The 19,412-nt window shown below is 53.0% G+C and overlaps 1 protein-coding gene across 3 annotated transcripts; it reads left to right on the top strand.

Moving 5' to 3' along the window:
- The first annotated feature begins 1,322 nt into the window (after positions 1-1,322).
- LOC149522152 (butyrophilin subfamily 1 member A1-like) lies at positions 1,323-17,789 on the top strand. Of its 3 annotated transcripts, XM_089770469.1 has the most exons (7): positions 1,338-1,437; positions 3,263-3,610; positions 9,500-9,781; positions 10,380-10,484; positions 13,747-13,767; positions 14,680-14,712; positions 17,278-17,789. In XM_089770469.1, exons 1-7 carry the CDS (start codon positions 1,338-1,340, stop codon positions 17,787-17,789), a joined length of 1,401 nt encoding a protein of 466 aa, XP_089626595.1. The 3 variants fall into 3 exon arrangements, with proteins under 3 accessions (XP_089626596.1, XP_089626595.1, XP_089626594.1); XM_089770468.1 differs by lacking the exon at positions 13,747-13,767 and having other exon boundaries at positions 10,380-10,489; positions 14,664-14,712; XM_089770470.1 differs by lacking the exons at positions 13,747-13,767; positions 14,680-14,712 and having other exon boundaries at positions 1,323-1,437; positions 10,380-10,544; positions 17,269-17,789.
- The last annotated feature ends 1,623 nt before the right edge of the window (positions 17,790-19,412 follow it).

The raw sequence follows: 19,412 nt of genomic DNA, 5'->3' as shown, positions 1-19,412 counted from the left end.
CAGGTCTTTAAAGACAGACTCCGAGCAAGAAGCAGGAGTCAGGGGAGGGAGGTGTAAGGTGGGGGAGGGACTCAGTTAAGAGGGTGGCAGATTCAGGGAAGGGGGCGAGGGATGCATGTGTTAGGAAAGGAAGTAGAGGTGGCCAGTGGCTTCTCCTTGGGGATGGTCCGGCAGCAAAGGAGGCCACAAAGCCTGCCTGCTGGTTTCAACCCAGGCTAAGCCAGGGAGTGGCATGTGCACTTGGCCCGGGGGAAACAGGCTGCACAGTTCATTTAGCAGCTGCTCCCTGGGGCAGGCTGGGTTGGTGGGGGCCATAAGAACACAGGAAAGGGCCAGACTGGGTCAGACCAAAGGTCCATCCAATCCAGTGTCCTGTCTTCTGACAATGGTCAATGCCCCATCTATACATTCAATCTAAGGGGGGTTATTTTGAAATAACGCCCTAGCGCAGGTGTGACGTGGTACTAGAACCCCGCATGATCCTGAGGCGTGTCCCAGGCAGAGCCGGCAGGGGGGCAATCTCTCCCATCCTTGTGTCCGAAGAAAAGCCGGCGGCAACGACAGACCCGGGGAACATCGTCCCGTTCGCCGTTTGCGCATGCGCAGTGGACACCAGGGGGCCTGATGCTGATGCATGCATAGGAGGGAGTGGACCTGTGAGTGACTGTGGGGGGGAGGGGTGTGGGTAGCGGGAGTATGCCCGATGCCGGTGCATGCGCGGGGAGGGTGTCAGCAGCCATTTATAAGGGGGATGGCACGGTGTAAGAGAGGGGGGAGGAATAAGGGAGGTGAAGGACGGAAAGGAAGGGAGCGGAAGCAGGAGAGACATGGTGCTGGAGGAAGGACTGGCAGAATGGGGTGAGGAAGTAGCCCAGGGCGGGAGGTTGGCTCACCATTTGCGGGCTGAGGAGTTGCGGTGGCTAGCCCCATCAGCCAGGTGGGTGGCGTATGAGGAAGACACCCCCACCTTAGGGCCCTGGGATGGGGCCTGGAGAGAGGGCAAGCTCAGACCCCCCCTCACAAACTCCCTCGGAGAAATTAAAAGAGATTATGAATAGAACCATAGAGACACATAACAAGTGCGTACGGCTGGGCGATTAGTGAAGTAGAGTGAACCAAGAGGGTGGACTTGTGGGGGAAAAGGGGTGCACCCTCTTACAGCAGTCCAGAGCTAAGTGCCTTGCCCATGTGGACACCTTGAAAGTCACAGATCTGGGGGCCAATTTACCACACAGTAACTTGCCAGTGTCAACTTGGTTAATGCTTGTCAGTGTCCTGCTCACTATGGTAAGTTTTTGTTTCCTCCTTCCTGTTGTTTAGGTCAAGTTTTGGGGAAGATGAAGGTTCCCTCCATCTGCCAGAGCCCCAGAGCCAGCTCCCCTCTGCCTGGATTTCTTATTTTCTTCTTGACTTCTTATGTTCACAGTATGGAATCGGGTAGGGCTCTGCGCTGGGTCTGCTGTTTCTCAGAGGATTTATTTAAGCCCCTAAAGTGTCTTCACAACATGGGTGACTCAGAGTCAGTGGAATGTCTCAACAGAGTATGCCTACACTGCACCATTATTTTGAAATAACAATGCGAGCATCTACACAGCCACTCCATTATTTCAAAATGACAGATGGCTTATTCTGAAATCTGCAAATCTCATTCTGCAAAGAATAACACCTATTTCAAAATAGCTATTTTAAGATAAGCTGTATGTAGATGCTCGACTGAGGCTATTTTGAAAGAGCCCCTCCCCGGGCTATTTTAAGTTATTCCTCCCAAGTGCCTCGGGGGGCTCTAAATCGAGGTAGAACATCTACACGAGGGGAGCCTGCCTCAGACTGATTTTGAGGCTTCTCTGCAGTGTAAACATGCTATTTTGAAATCAGATATTTTGAAATAACTATTCTGGAATCGCTTATTTCGAAATAAGCGTGCAGTGTAGACTTAACAATACAACAAGCTCAGTGTAAGCAGGGGGATAGTTCTGCTACTGCAGGGAACTTTCCTGACTTCTGTACTACCCCAGTGACATGGACTAGGGACAGGATCTGAGTCCTCACTCCCATGTCTTTACCCAGGGCATGTCTATACTGGGGAGTTATTTCAAAAGAACTCCCCTTATTTTGAAATAACAAGGTGAGTGTCCACACTACCAAGCCTGTTATTCTGAAATAACAACTCCTGCTTTGGAAGAGAAAAAAGCTTATTCTTCTTTGAGTGATGTCCTCATGAGTGCTCCATTGTTGATGTTGGGTCATCCCAGCTCCACAGATTGGAGTTTTCATGGGCAGAAGTCAGCCAGACCATATATGCATAGCTTGTGCCTCAGCCGTTTGCACCCTTTTGATGTCGCACACAATCCAGCTCCCTCCACTTCCTTCTTCACCACCCTCAATCGCAGATGGAACAAGACCTTTCTCCTCAGACAGTCTGGTCAGGAAAGGAAATATTACCGAACTACTTAGTTATAGTTAATTATAGTTACAGTAGTAAGTCATAGTTCATTCACATTGTTAGTGTAGTCATAGAGGGTGTGTCTAGACTACAGAGTTTTGTCGACAAAAGTGGACTTTTGTCGACAAAGCTATACCTGCGTCCACACTGCCTTTGAGTTATGTCAACATAACGTCAACAAAACTCAGCAGTTTTGTCAATGTATGTAAACCTCATTCTACGAGGAATAACGCTTTTTATCGACAGAGTTGTGTCGATAGAAGGCATTATTGCATCTACACTGTCCTTTGTGTCCACACTGTTATGTCGACAAAGCGGCTTGCCTTGTCGACAGAACTGGATGTAGTCTAGACGCTATTTGTCGACAGAAGTTTTGTCGACAGTATCTGTCGACAAAAGTTCTGTCGACAAAACCCTGTAGTCTAGTCACACCCAGAGACGTTAGTAAAATAAATACATAAATAAATATCTCTTAGTAGATAGTTGTTAGGAGCTAAGAAGCGCGCCACATGCTGTGATGCTATACCGGCATCTGACGGCCATGCTGATTGCATTAAGTGCCTCAGTGAGGCATGCAAACCTCAGAAATGTGTTCACTATAGAGGGTAGACACAGCCCCAGGGGCCTCCTTATCCTCGGGGACTCCACTTCCGCTTTCCTGTGTGGCAGAACCCTTGTAACCCAGCAAGGCTGTGCCCAGGGTTCCTACAGGACTAGTCCCCCAATCTTTTGGTCAGTCAAGGTAGGGACTAAGTTGTCCTCACTCTGGCTGCTGTCTCTGCACTAGGCACTTCCCTGACTCACTTCTTCATTCCTCAGCACAGTTTAAAGTGGTGGGACCTGACCAGCCTGTCACAGCTATGGAGGGAGAGGAGATTATGTTACCCTGTCACCTGGCCCCCAAGATGAGTGCCAAGAACATGGAGGTAACGTGGTTCCGGTCCGAGCTTTCCCCATTTGTCCATCGCTATAGCAATGGAAAGGACCAGTATGAGCAGCAGATGCTGGAATACCAGGGGAGGACAGAGCTCTTGAAAGATGGTCTGACCCATGGGAATGTTGCCTTGAAAATTCTCCAAGTCAGACTCTCTGACGAAGGGCGGTACAGCTGTTTTGTTCAAGATGGCACCATTTATGAAGAAGCGCTTCTGGAACTAAAGGTGGCAGGTCAGTAGTGTGTGTCTGTACGTCTCTCTGGGATGGTGCTGGGTGAGTTGAATGATTTGAGCATTTTACCCACAATCTGTTGCCGAGGTGGCTCACTTACTTGTACCAAATGTGGAGAAAAGTGGAGAAGGTGCCCCTGGATTATGACGCCTTCTTCCTCAAGAGCCATCTCACTCTTTCACCTAACACTTTCCCGGTGTGGTTCATGGACCTAAACAGAGACACAAAACCCAATTTCCCATAGTCACATGGTTAAATCTAATGCCCAGGAATTGCTTTTTGTTTCCTGAGATAATTTGAAAATGCCCTTCTGTGGTGGGGAGTCAGCCCCATACTGGCTGGAAAGGGTCAGTGTAGGCTGGAGGGAGTCTGGGCAGAGCCCTGGCCCATTGTGGGGAGCTTTTAAAGAGCCGAGCAGGGTGCAGCTTGCTGGGACAGCCCTATAGAGAGAGAGCTGCCCACAGAGAGAGTCCGGGTATGTCTACACTACCCCACTAGTTCGAACTAGCGGGGTAATGTAGGCATACCACACTTGCTAATGAAGCCCGGGATTTGAATTTCCCGGGCTTCATTAGCATAAGCGGGGAGCCGCCATTTTTAAAGCCCCGCTGCTTCGAACCCCGTGTAGCACGGCTACACGGGGCTCGAACTAGGTAGTTCGGACTAGGGTGCCTATTCCGAACTACCGGTACACCTCGTTTCACGAGGAGTAACGGTAGTTCGGAATAGGCACCTAGTCCGAACTACCTAGTTCGAGCCCCGTGTAGCCGCGCTACACGGGGTTCGAAGCAGCGGGGATTTAAAAATGGCGGCTCCCCGCTTATGCTAATGAAGCCCGGGAAATTCAAATCCCGGGCTTCATTAGCAAGTGCGGTATGCCTACATTACCCTCCTAGTTCGAACTAGGAGGGTAGTGTAGACATACCCTCAGTGAGGCCCTGGCTAAGGAAGGTGCAGGGCCTGGTTCCCTCAGAGAAGGCACCGTCAGTAGAGCAGGGCTGGGTAGGCCCAGGGGGGCTAGAGAGGGAGGCTCCAGCCTGATCCCTGCCCAGCTCTGGCTTTGCTACAAGGCCAGGAGGTGCAAAGGGCCAGTGGGGAAAGGGAAGTGGCCCAGGGAGTGAGAGGCAGTGGAGGGGAGCAGAGGGCAGGACAAGGCTGCCACCAGGAGATCCCAGAGTCTGGACCCAGAGTAGTGAGCAGGCCTGCATCCCCCTCCCGCTCCCAATGTCCTTGCACTGCACCTCGCCACCCAGGCATGGCCCATACAGACTGTCTTGTGTCCCTGAGGCAGAGGGACTGGGCTTGGAAGCCACAGTTGACCACGGGGTCAATAGAGCTTCAGGATTGCCAATAGCCCCCAGACGGGGGATGAGAGCCCATTGTAGTGGGCACTGCTAGAGGGCTGTTTCCTGGAGAAAGCGCCATGTTCCTGGAACAATGTGGGTCTGGAACACCTGGACCATAGACGGGCGAGACATCACAAAATAAGGGGCGCCCTGCTGAGAAAGAGCTAATTCCCCAGAGCTACCAGCAGGAGGCATGGCAGCAGGAAGAATAATGCCCTTTGTAGTGAGACAGACCTGTGCAGCCTTCACGTCACTTGCAATTAGTAACACAAGTAGGCACAGTCAGGAATGCCCATTAAATAACCTATGGGCACCAGCTAGTCCACATCTAAAAGAGAACCACATGATTTACTGCTCTGGGATACTCTGCTATCACCTTCTGAGGGTATGTCTACACTACAAAGTTAGTTCGAACTAACGGATGTTAGTTCGAACTAACTTTCCTAGGCGCTACACTAGCGCTCCGTTAGTTCGAACTTAATTCGAACTAACAGAGCGCTTAGTTCGAAATAGGTAAACCTCATTTTACGAGGATTAAGCCTAGTTCGAACTAGCTAGTTCGAATTAAGGGCTGTGTAGACCCTTAATTCAAACTAGTGGGAGGCTAAGGCTTCCCAGGTTTCCCTGGTGGCCACTCTGGCCAACACCAGGGAAACTCTACTGCCTCCCTCCCGGCCCCGGAGCCCTTAAAGGGCCACGGGCTGGCTACACAATTTGTGCCAGTTGCAAGGCTGCAAGCACCCGTGCCAGCAGACCCTGCACCTGCCACAGGATGAGCCAGCCATCCGAGGGCTCCCAGCCCTCCACTGCTCCCCAGGACCAGCCTGGCGGCTCCCAGGAGCCTGCCCGGGGGCGCAAAAGGCGGGCGCCCGCCTGGTCAAGTGCGGAGATCGTGGACCTCATCGGGGTTTGGGGGGAAGCCTCCAATGTCCACGATCTCCGCACTAGCCACAGGAACGTGGCCGTCTACGGCCGCATGGCTGCCAGCCTGGCCGCGAGGGGCCACCAGCACAGCCGGGAGCAGGTCCGCTGCAAAATTAAGGACCTGCGGCAGTCCTACTCCCGGGCCTGCCAGCCAGTGCCCCCACTTCCACGCCCTGGACCGCCTCCTGGGGGCTCATGGCGTCCCTGCCCCCCGGGACGTGATTGACCCCGGGGCAGAGGGACCGCTCCTGGAGACAGAGGAGGAGGAAGAGGGCTCCGAGAGCCAGGAGCCTGCCGCCAGCCTGCCCAGGACCCGGGACCCCCGAGGCACGCCACAGAGCCGCTCGCATGTGTCATCTGAGGCCGGGGAGGCGTCCACCTGTGAGTACCCTCGTGTTCCCCTTATGTGTACGGGGGGCTGGGGTGAGAGGGAGCCCCGGGACCGTGCGCCTGGGCCTTGCCCACCAAGGAGCAGCAGCTGGGGATCCTGCAGGGGCCCTGGCCTTGCAGAGGGGAGCTGGGTTTCACACACCTGAGCCCCTGGGGAAATTGACCACTGGTCTTGTTGCACCACAGCTGCAGCACCTGGGACTGCAGGGCACACCACCCCGCCTGCAGCAGCCGCCCGCGCCCGGGCAAGCAGGACAGCCAGGAACCAGGAGGAGTACCAGAGGCGGCACATCCGGTTCCTGGATCAACAGCTCCGTCTCCAGGACCACTGGGTCCAGGAGGACCTGAGGCTGCGCCGGAGGAGTCTGGAGGCCCTGGAGGAGCAGGGCCGTGCCCTGCGAGGCCACCTCCAGAGCCTGCTGTACCGCTTCCCATTTCCTCCTCCTGCTGCTCCCCCTGCTCCCCCTGCTCCTCTTGCTCCCCCTCCTGCTCCCGCTCCTGCTTCCGCTTCTGCTTCCTCCACACCCCCTGTCCCTCCTGCCCCACCCTCCACAACCATTTCCCACCGAAGCCCCCGGACCCGCAGTGTGGCGAGATGGGAGAGGCAGCCGGACTCCCACCCCTGAGCTTTCCTTTCCCTTCCTCCCTTCCCTCCCCTTCCAGCTCCCTCGTCCCAGGTTTCCCCCTCCCCTCTCCAACCCTCATTCCTCCCTTCCCGCACCCAGTTATGTTAAATAAACAGACGTTTTTGTTTCAAAAACAGGTGTCTTTATTTTACAGTAGATAGGGAGGGGAAAGGGGAAGGGGGGTAGGGTGGAAGAAGGCCCCAGTGGGGCATGCAGGGAGAGGTCAGTCCTCCTGCTCCTCCACCAGGAAGCTCTCCCACAGGGCTTCCCGAATCCGGACGGCCCCCTGCTGGGCTTCCCGGATGGTGGCGGTGCGGGGCTGACCGTACTATACAGCCATGCGGTCAGCCTCAGCCATCCAGGCTGGCAGGAAAGCCTCCCCCTTTCACTCACACAAATTGTGGAGCACACAACATGCCGCCACCACGGGAGGGATGTTGTGCTCGGCCAGGTCCAGACGGGTGAGGAGGCATCGAAAGCGGGCTTTCAGTCGCCCGAAGGCCCCCTCCACCACGATGTGGGCCTTGGTCAGCCTGGCATTGAAGGCCTGGCGGGAGGGATTGAGGTGCCCCGTGTAGGGCTTCATGAGCCACGGCTGCAGTGGGTAGGCAGCATCACCCACCAGGCACATGGGAATGTCCACGTCCCCGACCCTGATGTGGCGGTCGGGGAAGAAGGTCCCGTCCTGCAGCCGCTGGCACACAGAGTAGTTGCGGTACACCCGTGCGTCGTGTGCTTTGCCGGACCAGCCCACATTAATGTCCATGAACTGTCCCCGGTGGTCACACACGGCCTGCAGGATCACGGAGAAGTACCCCTTTCTGTTGACGTACCGGGACGCCTGGTGTTCCGGGGCACGGATGGGGATGTGCGTCCCGTCGATGGCCCCCCCACAGTTGGGGAAGCCGAGGGCGCCGAATCCCCGGATGACGGCGTCCGGGTCGGCGAGGCGGACCACCCTGCGGAGCAGCACCCGGTTGATGGCCTTGACCACCTGTGGAGAGACACAGCAAAGCGCCAATCAGTGGGGCGCCCGGGTGGCTGGGAGCGTTCATGCCCTGGCAGTGCCCCGCGCCCCACTCCCGGAAGCAACCCCCCTGGCAGCGTGTAGTACGGCCGGGACAGCCCGACCCCTCCGGTGCGGGGCGCTTTCGCCTCCTCCCGCCCCCCCTTTGTCCCTGGGGCGGCCCATCCCCTCCTCGCAGCCCCCCTCCCCCCGGCTCGGTGGCCGACGAGTGCCATACCTGCATGAGCACCGCTCCGACGGTGGATCTCCCCATGCCGAACTGGTTCCCGACGGATCGGTAGCTGTCCGGCATGGAGACCTTCCAGAGGGCGATGGCCACCCGCTTCTGGAGGGGGATGGCGGGTCTCATACGAGTGTCCCTTCTTTGCAGGGCAGGGGCGAGCCACTCACAGAGCTCCAGGAAGGTGTCCCTCCTCATCCTGAAGTTCTGGGTCCACTGTTGGTCCTCCCTGCACTCCAGGACGATGCGGTCCCACCAGTCGGTGCTGGTGTCCAGACGCCAGACGCGGCGGGGCATGCCGGTGCCAGGGCACCGCCGCGGCTCCTCCACGGCCCCCAGGGCGGCCAGGCGGAGAGGCAGGGGACTGATGTGCACCAGGAGGTGCCAGGCAGCCTCGAGCCATTGCTGGCAGGCTTGCAGCAGCAAGTCCAGAACGTGCACCAGAAGGTGCAGGACGAGCTGTGGCTCCATGTTGCCACCTGCGGCGGCCCCCCCGAAGGGAAGCACCGACACAGACGGGCACAGAGACCAACGCTTTGCTGTCCCTCGGCGAGGCTGGCAAGCAAGCAGGAAAAGCTGAGAACCGGCTGTCCAGGGGGGTCCCTTTAAGCTCGAGCCTCATATAGCCTCAGACAGCAGCCACACAAAGCAAGGACTGACCTGATGCCCTGCCAGAACCGGTTTCAGCTGCCCTTAAATGCCCCCCTGCGTCCAATCAGTGTGGACGCGCTAGTTCGAATTAGCAAAACGCTAATTCGAACTATTTTTTAGTTCTAGATGCGTTAGTTCGAATTAGCTTAGTTCGAATTAACTAATTTGAACTAAGTTAGTTCGAATTAGCGCTGTAGTGTAGACGTACCCTGAGAGTCCCTTTCTTTCTGGAGAACACTACATAAAACTTTGAGGAGGAAGTATTTGTCTTCTCACATTTTCATCAGTCAGGAGTTTGAACATGATTAGATTTAAGTAGATGTCCAGATATTTCTCCCCTTCTGCTTTAATTCTGTATTTGCATAGCCAAGTAGAAGAACTTCTATATCAAAGTGGTGACATTTCACCAGAAGGCATATTTGAAATACAAGGTTTATTTTTCTCCATTTGTTTACAGAATCTGTTAGTACTAAATTAAATGATTAATTAAAGGGTTTCCTACAGTCCAAAAATGGCATGTCTATATGGATCTTGGGATGGAACAATACTGAGAAAGCTCTCCATCCCCTCCATGAAATAATTAGTTGCTTGTTCATCTACTTCCCTGAGTCCATGGGCATTTGAGAATAAAAGGGAAGTTTAATTTCTTATTCTCTAGGCTCAGTATGTGCATAAATCAACATGGACTTATACATTTGTCTCTAGCTTCAGGCTCTGCTCCTCATGTTTCGGTTGAGGCTTACCAGGATGGAGGGATCCGAGTGGTGTGCCGGTCGGCCGGGTGGTACCCAGAGCCCGAGGTGGTGTTGAGAGATCTCAATGGACAGGCCTTTCCTTCAGCCTCTCTAACAAATTCCCGCGAAGCCAATGGACTGTATAGAATACAAGCTTCTGTCATTATAAGGGAAAATTCCAATCGGGACTTGTCCTGTTTGGTCAGGAACACCCGTCTCAGCCAAGAAAAGGAATCATTATTTTATATTTCAGGTCAGTGACCATCAAAGAACACACTCTGAATAGCAGCAGAAAAAAAGACAACAACCTACTGATCAGATTAAATACAGCGTATATTTAAAACCAACTTACAAACAAAAAACTTCAAGAAACCTAATTAGCTATTGGTATGACTCTTTTTGCGCACAAAAATAATCTTGCAGGAGGAATAAAAGGTAGTTCGAATTAGGGGCTTTAATTTGAACTAGCGGGTCCCTGCTGTGTGTAGCTGCAGGCAGTTAGTCCGGACTCGTAAATTTCAAAAAATGGGGACCGACCTGGAAGATGCAAATCAAGCACAGAATATTTAAATCCCAGGCTTGATTTGCAACTTAGAATGGCTACATTAGCCTCCCTAGTTCAAACTAGGGGACTGGTGTAGACATACCCTTATGTGCAAATTCGGTGGCCCTTGTGGTTGGAGTCACTTTAACATCAACATTGTGGTGTTTGGTGCAGTGCTGATCAGGCCACATTTCCTCCTTTGTTTTAAACCAATCCCACTGGGGCTGGCCTTATATAAAACGGAGTCATCAGAGCTCAGTCCCTACTTACTGAGTAATGTGGATGCCACTGGACTTGTGTTTTTCAGATCCCTTTTTCCCTAAAGTAAATCCCTGGATGGTGTCTCTAGGAGTGATCCTGGTGGTTTTGCTTGGTTCCTTTACTCTAAGTGTTTATCTCTTCAGAATCAAAGGTAAATCAAAGCAGGATATGCAGGAAAATTCACAAGGAATTTTCTTCAAAGAAGTGCTCACAGGGACAGATTTGACACTTGGCCTGGTGTGATGGGAGCTCATAACTGCATCCCCCACACCGCAGCAGCACAGGGATGGAAATGCAACTAACCCCTTTTGTCCATGGGCTGATCGTCTGCAACAGTCCCTGGCTGCAGGCCTGGGGATGACTCCCTGGGACCTGACGGCAGCGCTGGAGGATGGAGTGAAAATCTCAGTCCACTGCTCTGGGCCATCCCCACCTACCTTTGCAGTGGAGCATATTGCGCCAGCTGGGCCTCCCCCTCCCAATGCCACAGAAATGAGCCAGGGAGACCAGGCCTGAGATTAAGGAGTTTTCATTCCCCCTCACTCCTTTGTGTGGATGAGTTGTGCGAGAGACAGTCTTGTCCAAAATGCAACCGGCCGGGTGGTTTTCATTTGTGGACATGCAGGGAGGGATGGGATTGGAAGAAGACAATTAGGCATTGGGACCAAACCAGAGAGCCAGATCACAGCAGGTATCTGCATCCTGCTCCATCTTCCCTCTCCCCATTCTCCGGGGTCACTCCCGTATGTCTGTGGTCTCCCTTCCCACATGGCGCTGCTAAGCCTGATTTCTATACTGAAAATCCTTTTTTGCTAATCAAGTGCCAGGCACCCTTGTGCTGCACTAATGCTCCCCAAGGAACAGCCAATGGGCTAGTAAATAAATGTGTTCTCCAATGAGGAAGAGCACTTAGAGCCATTTGGTAATTCTCATTCTCCCTCTTTTTTGTACATGGTCATGTCCTTGTAGAAGTGGCGGTTGGGAAGTGGGAGGCTGGTGATGGTGTTTCCCGGTTCTTTTGGAAGATTTGCTATTAACATTTTTTAAAATAGGGGGAGCTTAAGGTCACATCTATGCTTACCAGATACTTGACGTTCTGAAGGTCAATCTTCTGGTGTTTGATTTAGAGGGTCTAGTATAGACCCATAAATCAAATGCTGAAGGCCACCCCCATCAGCGTCAGGTGCTCTTCCTTTTGCAAGAACTAAGAGAAACTGTGTTTTCCCCACTGGTTTCCTGCAGTGTGGATGCCGCCAAATGTAATGTCAGTCGGCATGCTCAGCATATGAACGAAGAGTTGTAAAAGAAGTTGAAGGGCCGTAAAACTGAGTAGTTGTGATGTGTTTTCTGTGGAGTAGATAAGTTTTAGGGCTAGGGTGGGTAGTTCCTGTTCAGTATGGGGAATATGTGTATTTTGGGTGTACTCGCGTATCCTTGAAAGCGAGCAGAGTTCAGGTTGTGTGTTCAGGTATGTTTCTTTACTCTGTATTCTCTGCTCTTCCAGAGTGTCACATCTTCAAAACTTGATGTTCTGGAAGGGCTAAAGCTACCACCAGCCTTAACTTTGTGTTAGAGCTTTGGGCCCTGCCTGTCAAACATATGCTGCAGGCAAGAGAAGGGGGAAATTAAAACTTTTTGCCTTTGTGGGAAGTAACAAAGTCTTCGTCATGCTAAACATTCTAGGGCCATACAATGAGGAGTACCAGTTAATTTGAATTAAGGTTTTTTTCTCAGAAAACCATGTCTATACATAGGATAGCTCAGTGGTTTGAGTATTGGCCTGCTAAATCCAGAGTTGTGAGTTCAATCCTTGTAGAGGGGATTTGGGGCAAAAATTTGTCAAGGATGTTACTCCGTACTACTGTGAAGGTAGGGGACTGGACTTGATGACCTTTCAAGGTCCCTTCCAGTCTCTAGCAGATAGGCAATCTCTGTTAATTTAAGTTAAATCAGGCTAGTCAATTTCCAAAATGGCAATTGGCTGCAACTATGCTAATCAAGTTTGGGATATTTAAATCCCGTGCTTCTTTAGCAACTTCGGTCGCCTTCATTGCCTCCCTAATTTGAACTAGGGGCAAACTCTTAGGCAGTTTTGGACACCCCACCCTGCATGTAGATCCTGGAAAGAGAACTCTCCCCCCTCCCCCCCACTAATCATTGATTCGTTTGTCTTTGTTTTTTAGAGAAACATGCAGCAGAACTCAGTAAGTGTCTCCTTCCATACGTGACATTTTTGTACATGGTCATGTCCCCTTGTAGCAGTGAGGGGGGGGGGAAGGTTTTTCCTGGTTCTTTTGAAAGATTTGCTGTTAACATTTTTCAAAATTGGGGAGGCTTAAGGTGACATCTGTACTTACCAGACACTTGACGCTCTGGACGTCAATCTTCTGGTGTTTGGTTTAGCGGGTCTACCGTCTAGTGTAGGCCTGTAAATCAAATGCGGAGGGCAGCTCCAGCCAGGGTCAGGTATGGCTTAACTGAGCACTGTAGAGAGATACCCCCCAGAGGGCTGAAAGTGAGCTCTGACTCCAAGGTTACGTGGCTTAACATCAGCTGTTTTGGCTCTAGCAATCTGAGTACTTACGCAGGCTGTGGGGGTTCCAATCCAACCCTGGGTAGATAATGGAAAGCACTTTCTATAAAAAGTGATTTTGTTTTGGGGAAATGTAATCTGAGTACCCAGAATACTCAGATGTTGCTCTGATATTTCTGAAAAGAAAATAAATTCCATGTGTGAATGCTCATTGGGAAGTACTGGGAATTAGGGAGCAGAGGGGGTAAGAGTAATAAAGGAAAGCAATTTGGCATGACAGTGAGGGGGAAAGAAGAAATAGAAAGGAGTTTAAACTGATGGACAAACTCTTAATGCAGTGTATTCAGGCTTGTTCCTTTACTCTGCATTCCCTGCTTCTCTGGAGCATCAAATTTGCTGAACTCGATGTTCTGGAAGGGCTCAAGCTACCTCCAGCCTTAACTCTGTGTTAGAGCTTTGGGCCCTGCCTGCCAGCCCTGACACAGACTCACGGTGCAGGCAAGAAAAGGGGGGAAATTAAACCTTTTTGCCTTTGTGGGAAGCATCAAAGTCTCCATCATTCTAAACATTCTGGGCTAACATGAAGACTCTGCCTGTGACATGTTGGAGGGGGTGCGGTGGCTCTGGCTATAGCCACTCTGCCTGCGCAGGCACTGAGTGGTACAGAGAGTTTCGCATGAGCCCTGCATGGCACAGATCAATTTCAGCCATCGTATGTGTGATCCTGGGCAACCAAAGCTGCTTAAGTGATGTACGGACATGGGGACTTCTGCACCCTAGTCACTTAGGCAGTGTTGGAAACCCCACCCCGCATGTAGATCCTGGAACGAGAACCCCACCCCCTGCACTAATCATTGATTCGTTTGTCCTTGTTTTCTAGAGAAACAGGCAGCAGAACTCAGTAAGTGTCATTCTCCTTCTCCCTAGGTGTAAACCCTGTTGTGCTAAGGTGTGTCTGCACCATGGGGCTTCCCATGTATGCTTGTACATTTTTTAGAATAACTCCTGTAACAACAGGATTCAATGGCAGGCATAATTTATTTCAATAGAGCAGGAACTTGCTTTAAATAGGTTTTCTTGGCTCATTTGTAAGTGCAACGTGCTGATTATAACTTAGTAGGACCAATTCTAGAGGCAGTGGAGCTGTTTGAAATACAAAACAACCCAACTGCAAGGCTCATGAAGTGTTTGTGTAGCTCTCATTTTTTTCTGATTTATTCAACATTTCTAGTAGAATTTGTAGCTTCCAGCGTCCGCATGGTGTTGCTCTGTATGATATTGAATCCTGTGTATGTAGCAGGGTTGGTCAAGCTTTTTGGCCTGAAGTCACATCAGGGTGCAGAAATTGTAGAGAGGGTCAGGCAGGGAAGGAAACAGCCAGGCACAGCTCAGGCCTTACCCCATCTGACCCCCTTGTTCTCCGGCTCCTTACTGCCCCTCTAGGATTTCCCACCCCCAATCCAACCCCCACTGCTCCTTGCCCCAGACCACCCCACCCCTGGACTCCTGTCCCGTTCAACTCCCCCTGACCCCACTCTCTGCCCCATGACTACATTACCCAGAGCACCAGGGTTGGTGGCACCACAGCTGTGCTGCCACAGCTGCAAACACACTACCAGGAGCCAGGGGCAGGTGGTGTGAAGAACAGGGACTGTGGGGGAGGGGAAAGAGGGGATGGGGCTGAAAGCTGCTGCTCAGGGCTGGTTGGAAGGTCCAACAGGGCAGGTGGAGCCCCCAGGTGGTAGCTTGCTCTCTCTGAGATAGAGCCTGTGCTCCCACCACTTCTCAGCTGTGTTTCTCTGCTTGTTTTTAGGCTGGAGAAGTTCTGCATTCCCAGTAGAAGAAGGTAATTGAAGTTAATGGTTTGTCAGTGTTCAGATGTCACCTCTCATGTGACAATGCGGCTCCTTTGCCTTCACCATGGGACCAGGCTGGGGCCTGAGATTTCAGGGCATCAGCACCAGCAGCTGCAGTTCAAAGATGCTGTAAGGTTGCAACTCTTCTGCCAGGGGTTGTCAGCAGCAACTGGAGCAGGTTCTGTATCCGGAGGTCCCTTTTAACAACACCTCACAGAGCTGGTTTGAGCCCCCATCCCCTCTGGCAGCCTAGGCAAGTTTCCCTGGGCTGGGCTGGGCTGCTCTGCGCTAGGAGGCAGCCCATCCCTACACATGAGCCCTGGGCCAGAGTGTAACAATAGAAAATTTTGATTAAAAGGGAAAAGGAACGGAGAAGTAACCTAGGGAAATGCCACAACCCCATTGCGCAGCTGCAGCCCCTCGCATGCACCTGACCTCCAGTCCCTGGCTGTGTCCCCGGCCTCAGCAACACTGACCCGGATTTGCTGCCCCACAGGCGACCCCGCCCCTGAGAGGGAGAGAAGGGCAGTCCACGATGTCTCTGCTGCTGTCTGCCTCTGCTCCCCGGCTTCCTCCTGCTGCTCCCTGCTCAGAGCTGCCCTGGCCTGAGATCCCCCCACTTGCCCCAGCCCCTTGCAATTTCACTGGGTCGCTGGAAGCCTCGCTGCTCATGCAGCCTCTCCCTTGCCCCTCTCTGAAGCGTGGTCTCTGAGGCTTAGCCTCTTTTAGTAATTTGGCTTTGATAACCCAGGAGCAGGAAGGACGAGCTCCCAGGGAGTCTAGTCACCAATGAGGGGAGAGTGCACCCCAGTGCCTGAGAGCGGGGGGCTGGTGTCCATTAGAAAAGACAGACCGGGGGAGATTCCTGGAGTTACTTTCCCGGCTGTGCTTCTCACCGGGCTCACTGCAGTGCCTGGCAACCCAGCCCAGAACTGAGCACTGGGCCAAGCCGCCCCATCCCTGAGCATCTGGTGGGGTGAGGGGTGGGGGTTCCATGCAAATATGTTCTGCACCTGAAAAGTGCCCTGACCCAACTTGTGACAGGCATCAGGGGAGGATTCACTCAGACCCTGCTCACAAGGAGGAGCCGACTCTGGGGCTGTGTCCCACCGAGATGCAATGAGTCCAGCTGTTGTTGCATCTGCTGCTCGTCCCTCTCAGAACGAGGCCTCTAACAGTTAAAACAGAGAGAAAACTGATGAACTAACAAGGCCTCCTTAGGCTCTGTTCCCAGGCTGGTTGCACTCAGCAGCAGGGAGGCCATTTACAGCTGCCTGCCTGTCCCCTTCCTCCCTCTGCTCCACTCCTCTTGCCCCAGAGATGTAGCCTGCCTCTTGATCTCCCTTTTCCATCCCATCCCCTCTCCCCTCCAGGACAGTGCCCTTAGTTCCTCCCTACAGGAAGTGTCTTTCTCTGGCATGTGTGGCCTGGCCTGGCCTGGTCTCCTTGGCAGCTCTTGGCTTGGGCTCCCCTTGTTCTATGACACATTGGTGGGGGAGGGTCCAAAAAGGGAGTTTCTCTTCCCCCAGTAACTGAGGGGCTGTGCCCAGCATGGACTCTGGGGCACGCGGGGACGTTGCTTTTTCTCCTGCCCCCTGCAGAGGACCCAAGAGTCCATGGGAGGGTCCCTGCTCTGCCGGGGGAAGGGATGGATCAGACCCCAGAGCACCAGGGCCCGGGGCACAGACAGGGGCAGCCCTGGGCCCATGGCAGGCAGCTAGGGAGCTGCTGAGAGCAGAGCTCTGGTCCTGTTCCCCTTTTCCTCTCCCCCCGTGAGAGCTCAGCTTCTCTCTCCCTCTGTCCAGCCCCCGCTGGGACCCCCCTCAGCTCCCTGGGGCACCTCTTCCTTCTGTCACCCCTGAGTCAGCCTCCTGCCATGGCTGGGACAGAGACACCCCCGTTCCCTCCGCACGGCGCCTGGGCACCCCCAGTGCAGCACTCGCCTTGTTCAACCTCTTCCTGCCCAGCCCAGCTGGGGCCGGTCCCTGCCCCTCCCTGCTGGCTCTGCGGGGTCTGGGCGCTGGGCCGGAGGCTGAGCAGCCTGGTGGGGGGCAGGTCGGAGCTCAGCCCAGAGCCCCAGTGCGGCAGGAAAGGAGCCGAGCCCAGACGTGCCGTGCGGGGGAGACGTGTCCCAGGGGGAATCACAAACCCTGCCCAGAGGCAGCTGGGACCCAGGGACATTTCAGTGGGGAGGGGCCCAGCCGAGGGCAGGGCCTGGATTCAGCCAGCCCTGACCAGGCAGTTTCCATCCCGTCCCTCTGGGGTCCCCGGCCCAGAGTCGCTTGTCCCCAGACCAGGGAGAGGGGGTCAGATTCCCAGTGTCAGGGCCCCTCTGACCCCTTCTCTCTGCCACGGCCCCTCCCTGCCGGGGAGTGAGCTGCCCCTTGGGCTGGGCCGAGACCTCAGGGCTGCTCCCCACTCAGAGCCGGGCGCCCCTGGAGGCAGAAGAGTCCCTGAGTCACTGCCCAGCTGGGGCAGATTCTGTCCCTGATACCATCAACTGTCCCCAGAGCCGAGCTCTGCTCCTCACGCTCTGATTTCCCCCCCCCCCCCAGCCAACGTGACTCTGGATCCAGACACGGCGCATCCCCAGCTCGTCCTGTTGGAGGATGGGAAATGTGTGAGATGGGGTGAGACACGGCAGCCACTGCCCGACACCCCGGAGAGATTTGTCAATTGGTTCTGTGTCATGGGCCGTGAGGGCTTCACTTCGGGGAGACATTACTGGGAGATAGAGACAGGGGATGGGCCATGCTGGACTGTGGGGGTGGCCACAGAATCTGTGAGCAGGAAGACATGGACCAGCCTTGACCCCAGTGGTGGGATCTGGGCTGTGGGGCCATGGGGGAATCAGTTCCAGGCTCACACTGAGCCTCCCACCCCCCTGTCCATAAGCCGTCCCAGCAGGATCCGGGTTTGTCTGGACTGTGACCGGAGGCAGGTGACATTTATTGATGCTGGTTCTGAGGCGCCGATCTTCACTTTCCCGCCGGGCTCCCTCCCTGGGGAGAGAATCCGACCCTGGATCCGGGTGTGGCTGAAGTCCCAGCTCAGCCTGTATCCTTGAAATCGCCTCACACACACCAGGCTCTGTGATCCTGGAGGACTCACTGCCAGGTGTAGCTACCTCCGCAACACTACTGACTACCTGAGGGAACTTCAAAACATCAGTACCTGAAAATACCATCTTGGCCACTATAAACATAGAAGCCCTTTACACCAATATTCCACATGAAGACGAATTACAGGCCATCAGGAACATCATCTCCAATAACAGCACTGCACACCTGATTACAGAGCTCTGTGACTTTGTCCTCACTCACAACTACTTCTGATTCGGAGAAAATTTCTATCTCAAAGTCAGCGGCACGGCCATAGGCACTTGCATGGCCCCACAATATGCTAGCATCTTTATGGCTGACCTTGAACAATGTTTCCTCAGCTCTTGCCCCCAACACCTCTACTTTACTTAGGCTACATCAATGACATCTTCATCATATGGACTCACTGAAAAGAGATTCTTAAAGAATTTCACAAGGATTTCAACAAATTCCATCCCCATCAACCTCAGCCTGGACCAATCCACACAAGAAATCCACTTTCTGGACACTACAGTACAATTAAATAATGGACAAATTTCCACTACGCTATACTGGAAACCCACTGACCGGTACATTTACCTTCCATCCCAGACACATTTCTCAGTCTATTGTATACAGCCAAGCCCTAAGATACAACTGGATTTGATTTGATTCCACAGATAGAGACAAACAGCTACAGGATCTTTATAGAGTATTCCTAAAACTGAAATACCCAAGTGGAAAAGTAAAAAACAGATTTGACAGCCAAATGTTACGTTACTGGATTTTAAGGGGATCAGGCAGGTCACTGCTGCACCCAAGGCTGGGGCATTTGCCCTAAAGTATGTACAAAGGGATCCATGTGAGATGTCAAATGAAAGCTTGTGTTCTACTGATTTTATATATTTTACTCATGTACGTGTGTGGTATCCGTATGTGGAGTTATACATATGGGCTGCATCTAGACTGGCAAGTTTTTCCGCAAAAGCAGTTGCTTTTGCAGAAAAACTTGCCAGCTGTCTATACTGGCCGCTTGAATTTGCGCAAGAACACTGACGATCTAATGTAAGATTGTCAGTATTCTTGTGCAAATACTATGCTGCTCCCATTCGGGAAAAAGCCCTCTTGAGCAAATGTATTTGTGCAAGAGGGCCAGTGTAGACAGCTAAAAACTGTTTTGCGCAAAAAAGCCCCGATGACGAAAATATGCCAGGAATGTTCAGCCAGTGACTATGCTAATTAGCAAGGCTCTCAGAGAGACTAATACACACCTGAGGAATGTGCCTGGGATGTGCAAACCAGCCAGTATGGGACAACTGCTGACTTGGGACACAGGGATAGGTCACTGGGCCATGTGACCTGCTCCAGCTTGGATGGTACCAGGGATGGATATAAAATGCCATGAGGTGGACTCGATCTTGCCTTCAATTCTGCCACTGATTCCAGATGCAGCCTTGTGAGGAACAGCGAGCCAGGAAAAATTGTTGGCCCATCCTGACCTAGGATGTACACAAGAGACTTTTAAGATAGCAGTTTATAACATCTCTCCTAAGAGCCTGCATCAAGAATGTGGTGATTTGAAGCATGTAATGTATTCTCCTTAACAACCT

This window comes from Pelodiscus sinensis, chromosome 19, assembly GCF_052426305.1.
Source record: "Pelodiscus sinensis isolate ZL-2025 chromosome 19, ASM5242630v1, whole genome shotgun sequence".
Classification (NCBI taxonomy): Eukaryota; Metazoa; Chordata; order Testudines; family Trionychidae; genus Pelodiscus; species Pelodiscus sinensis.
The sequence above is the reverse complement of the archived record's forward strand: the minus strand, read 5'-3'. Positions and strand labels throughout refer to the sequence as shown.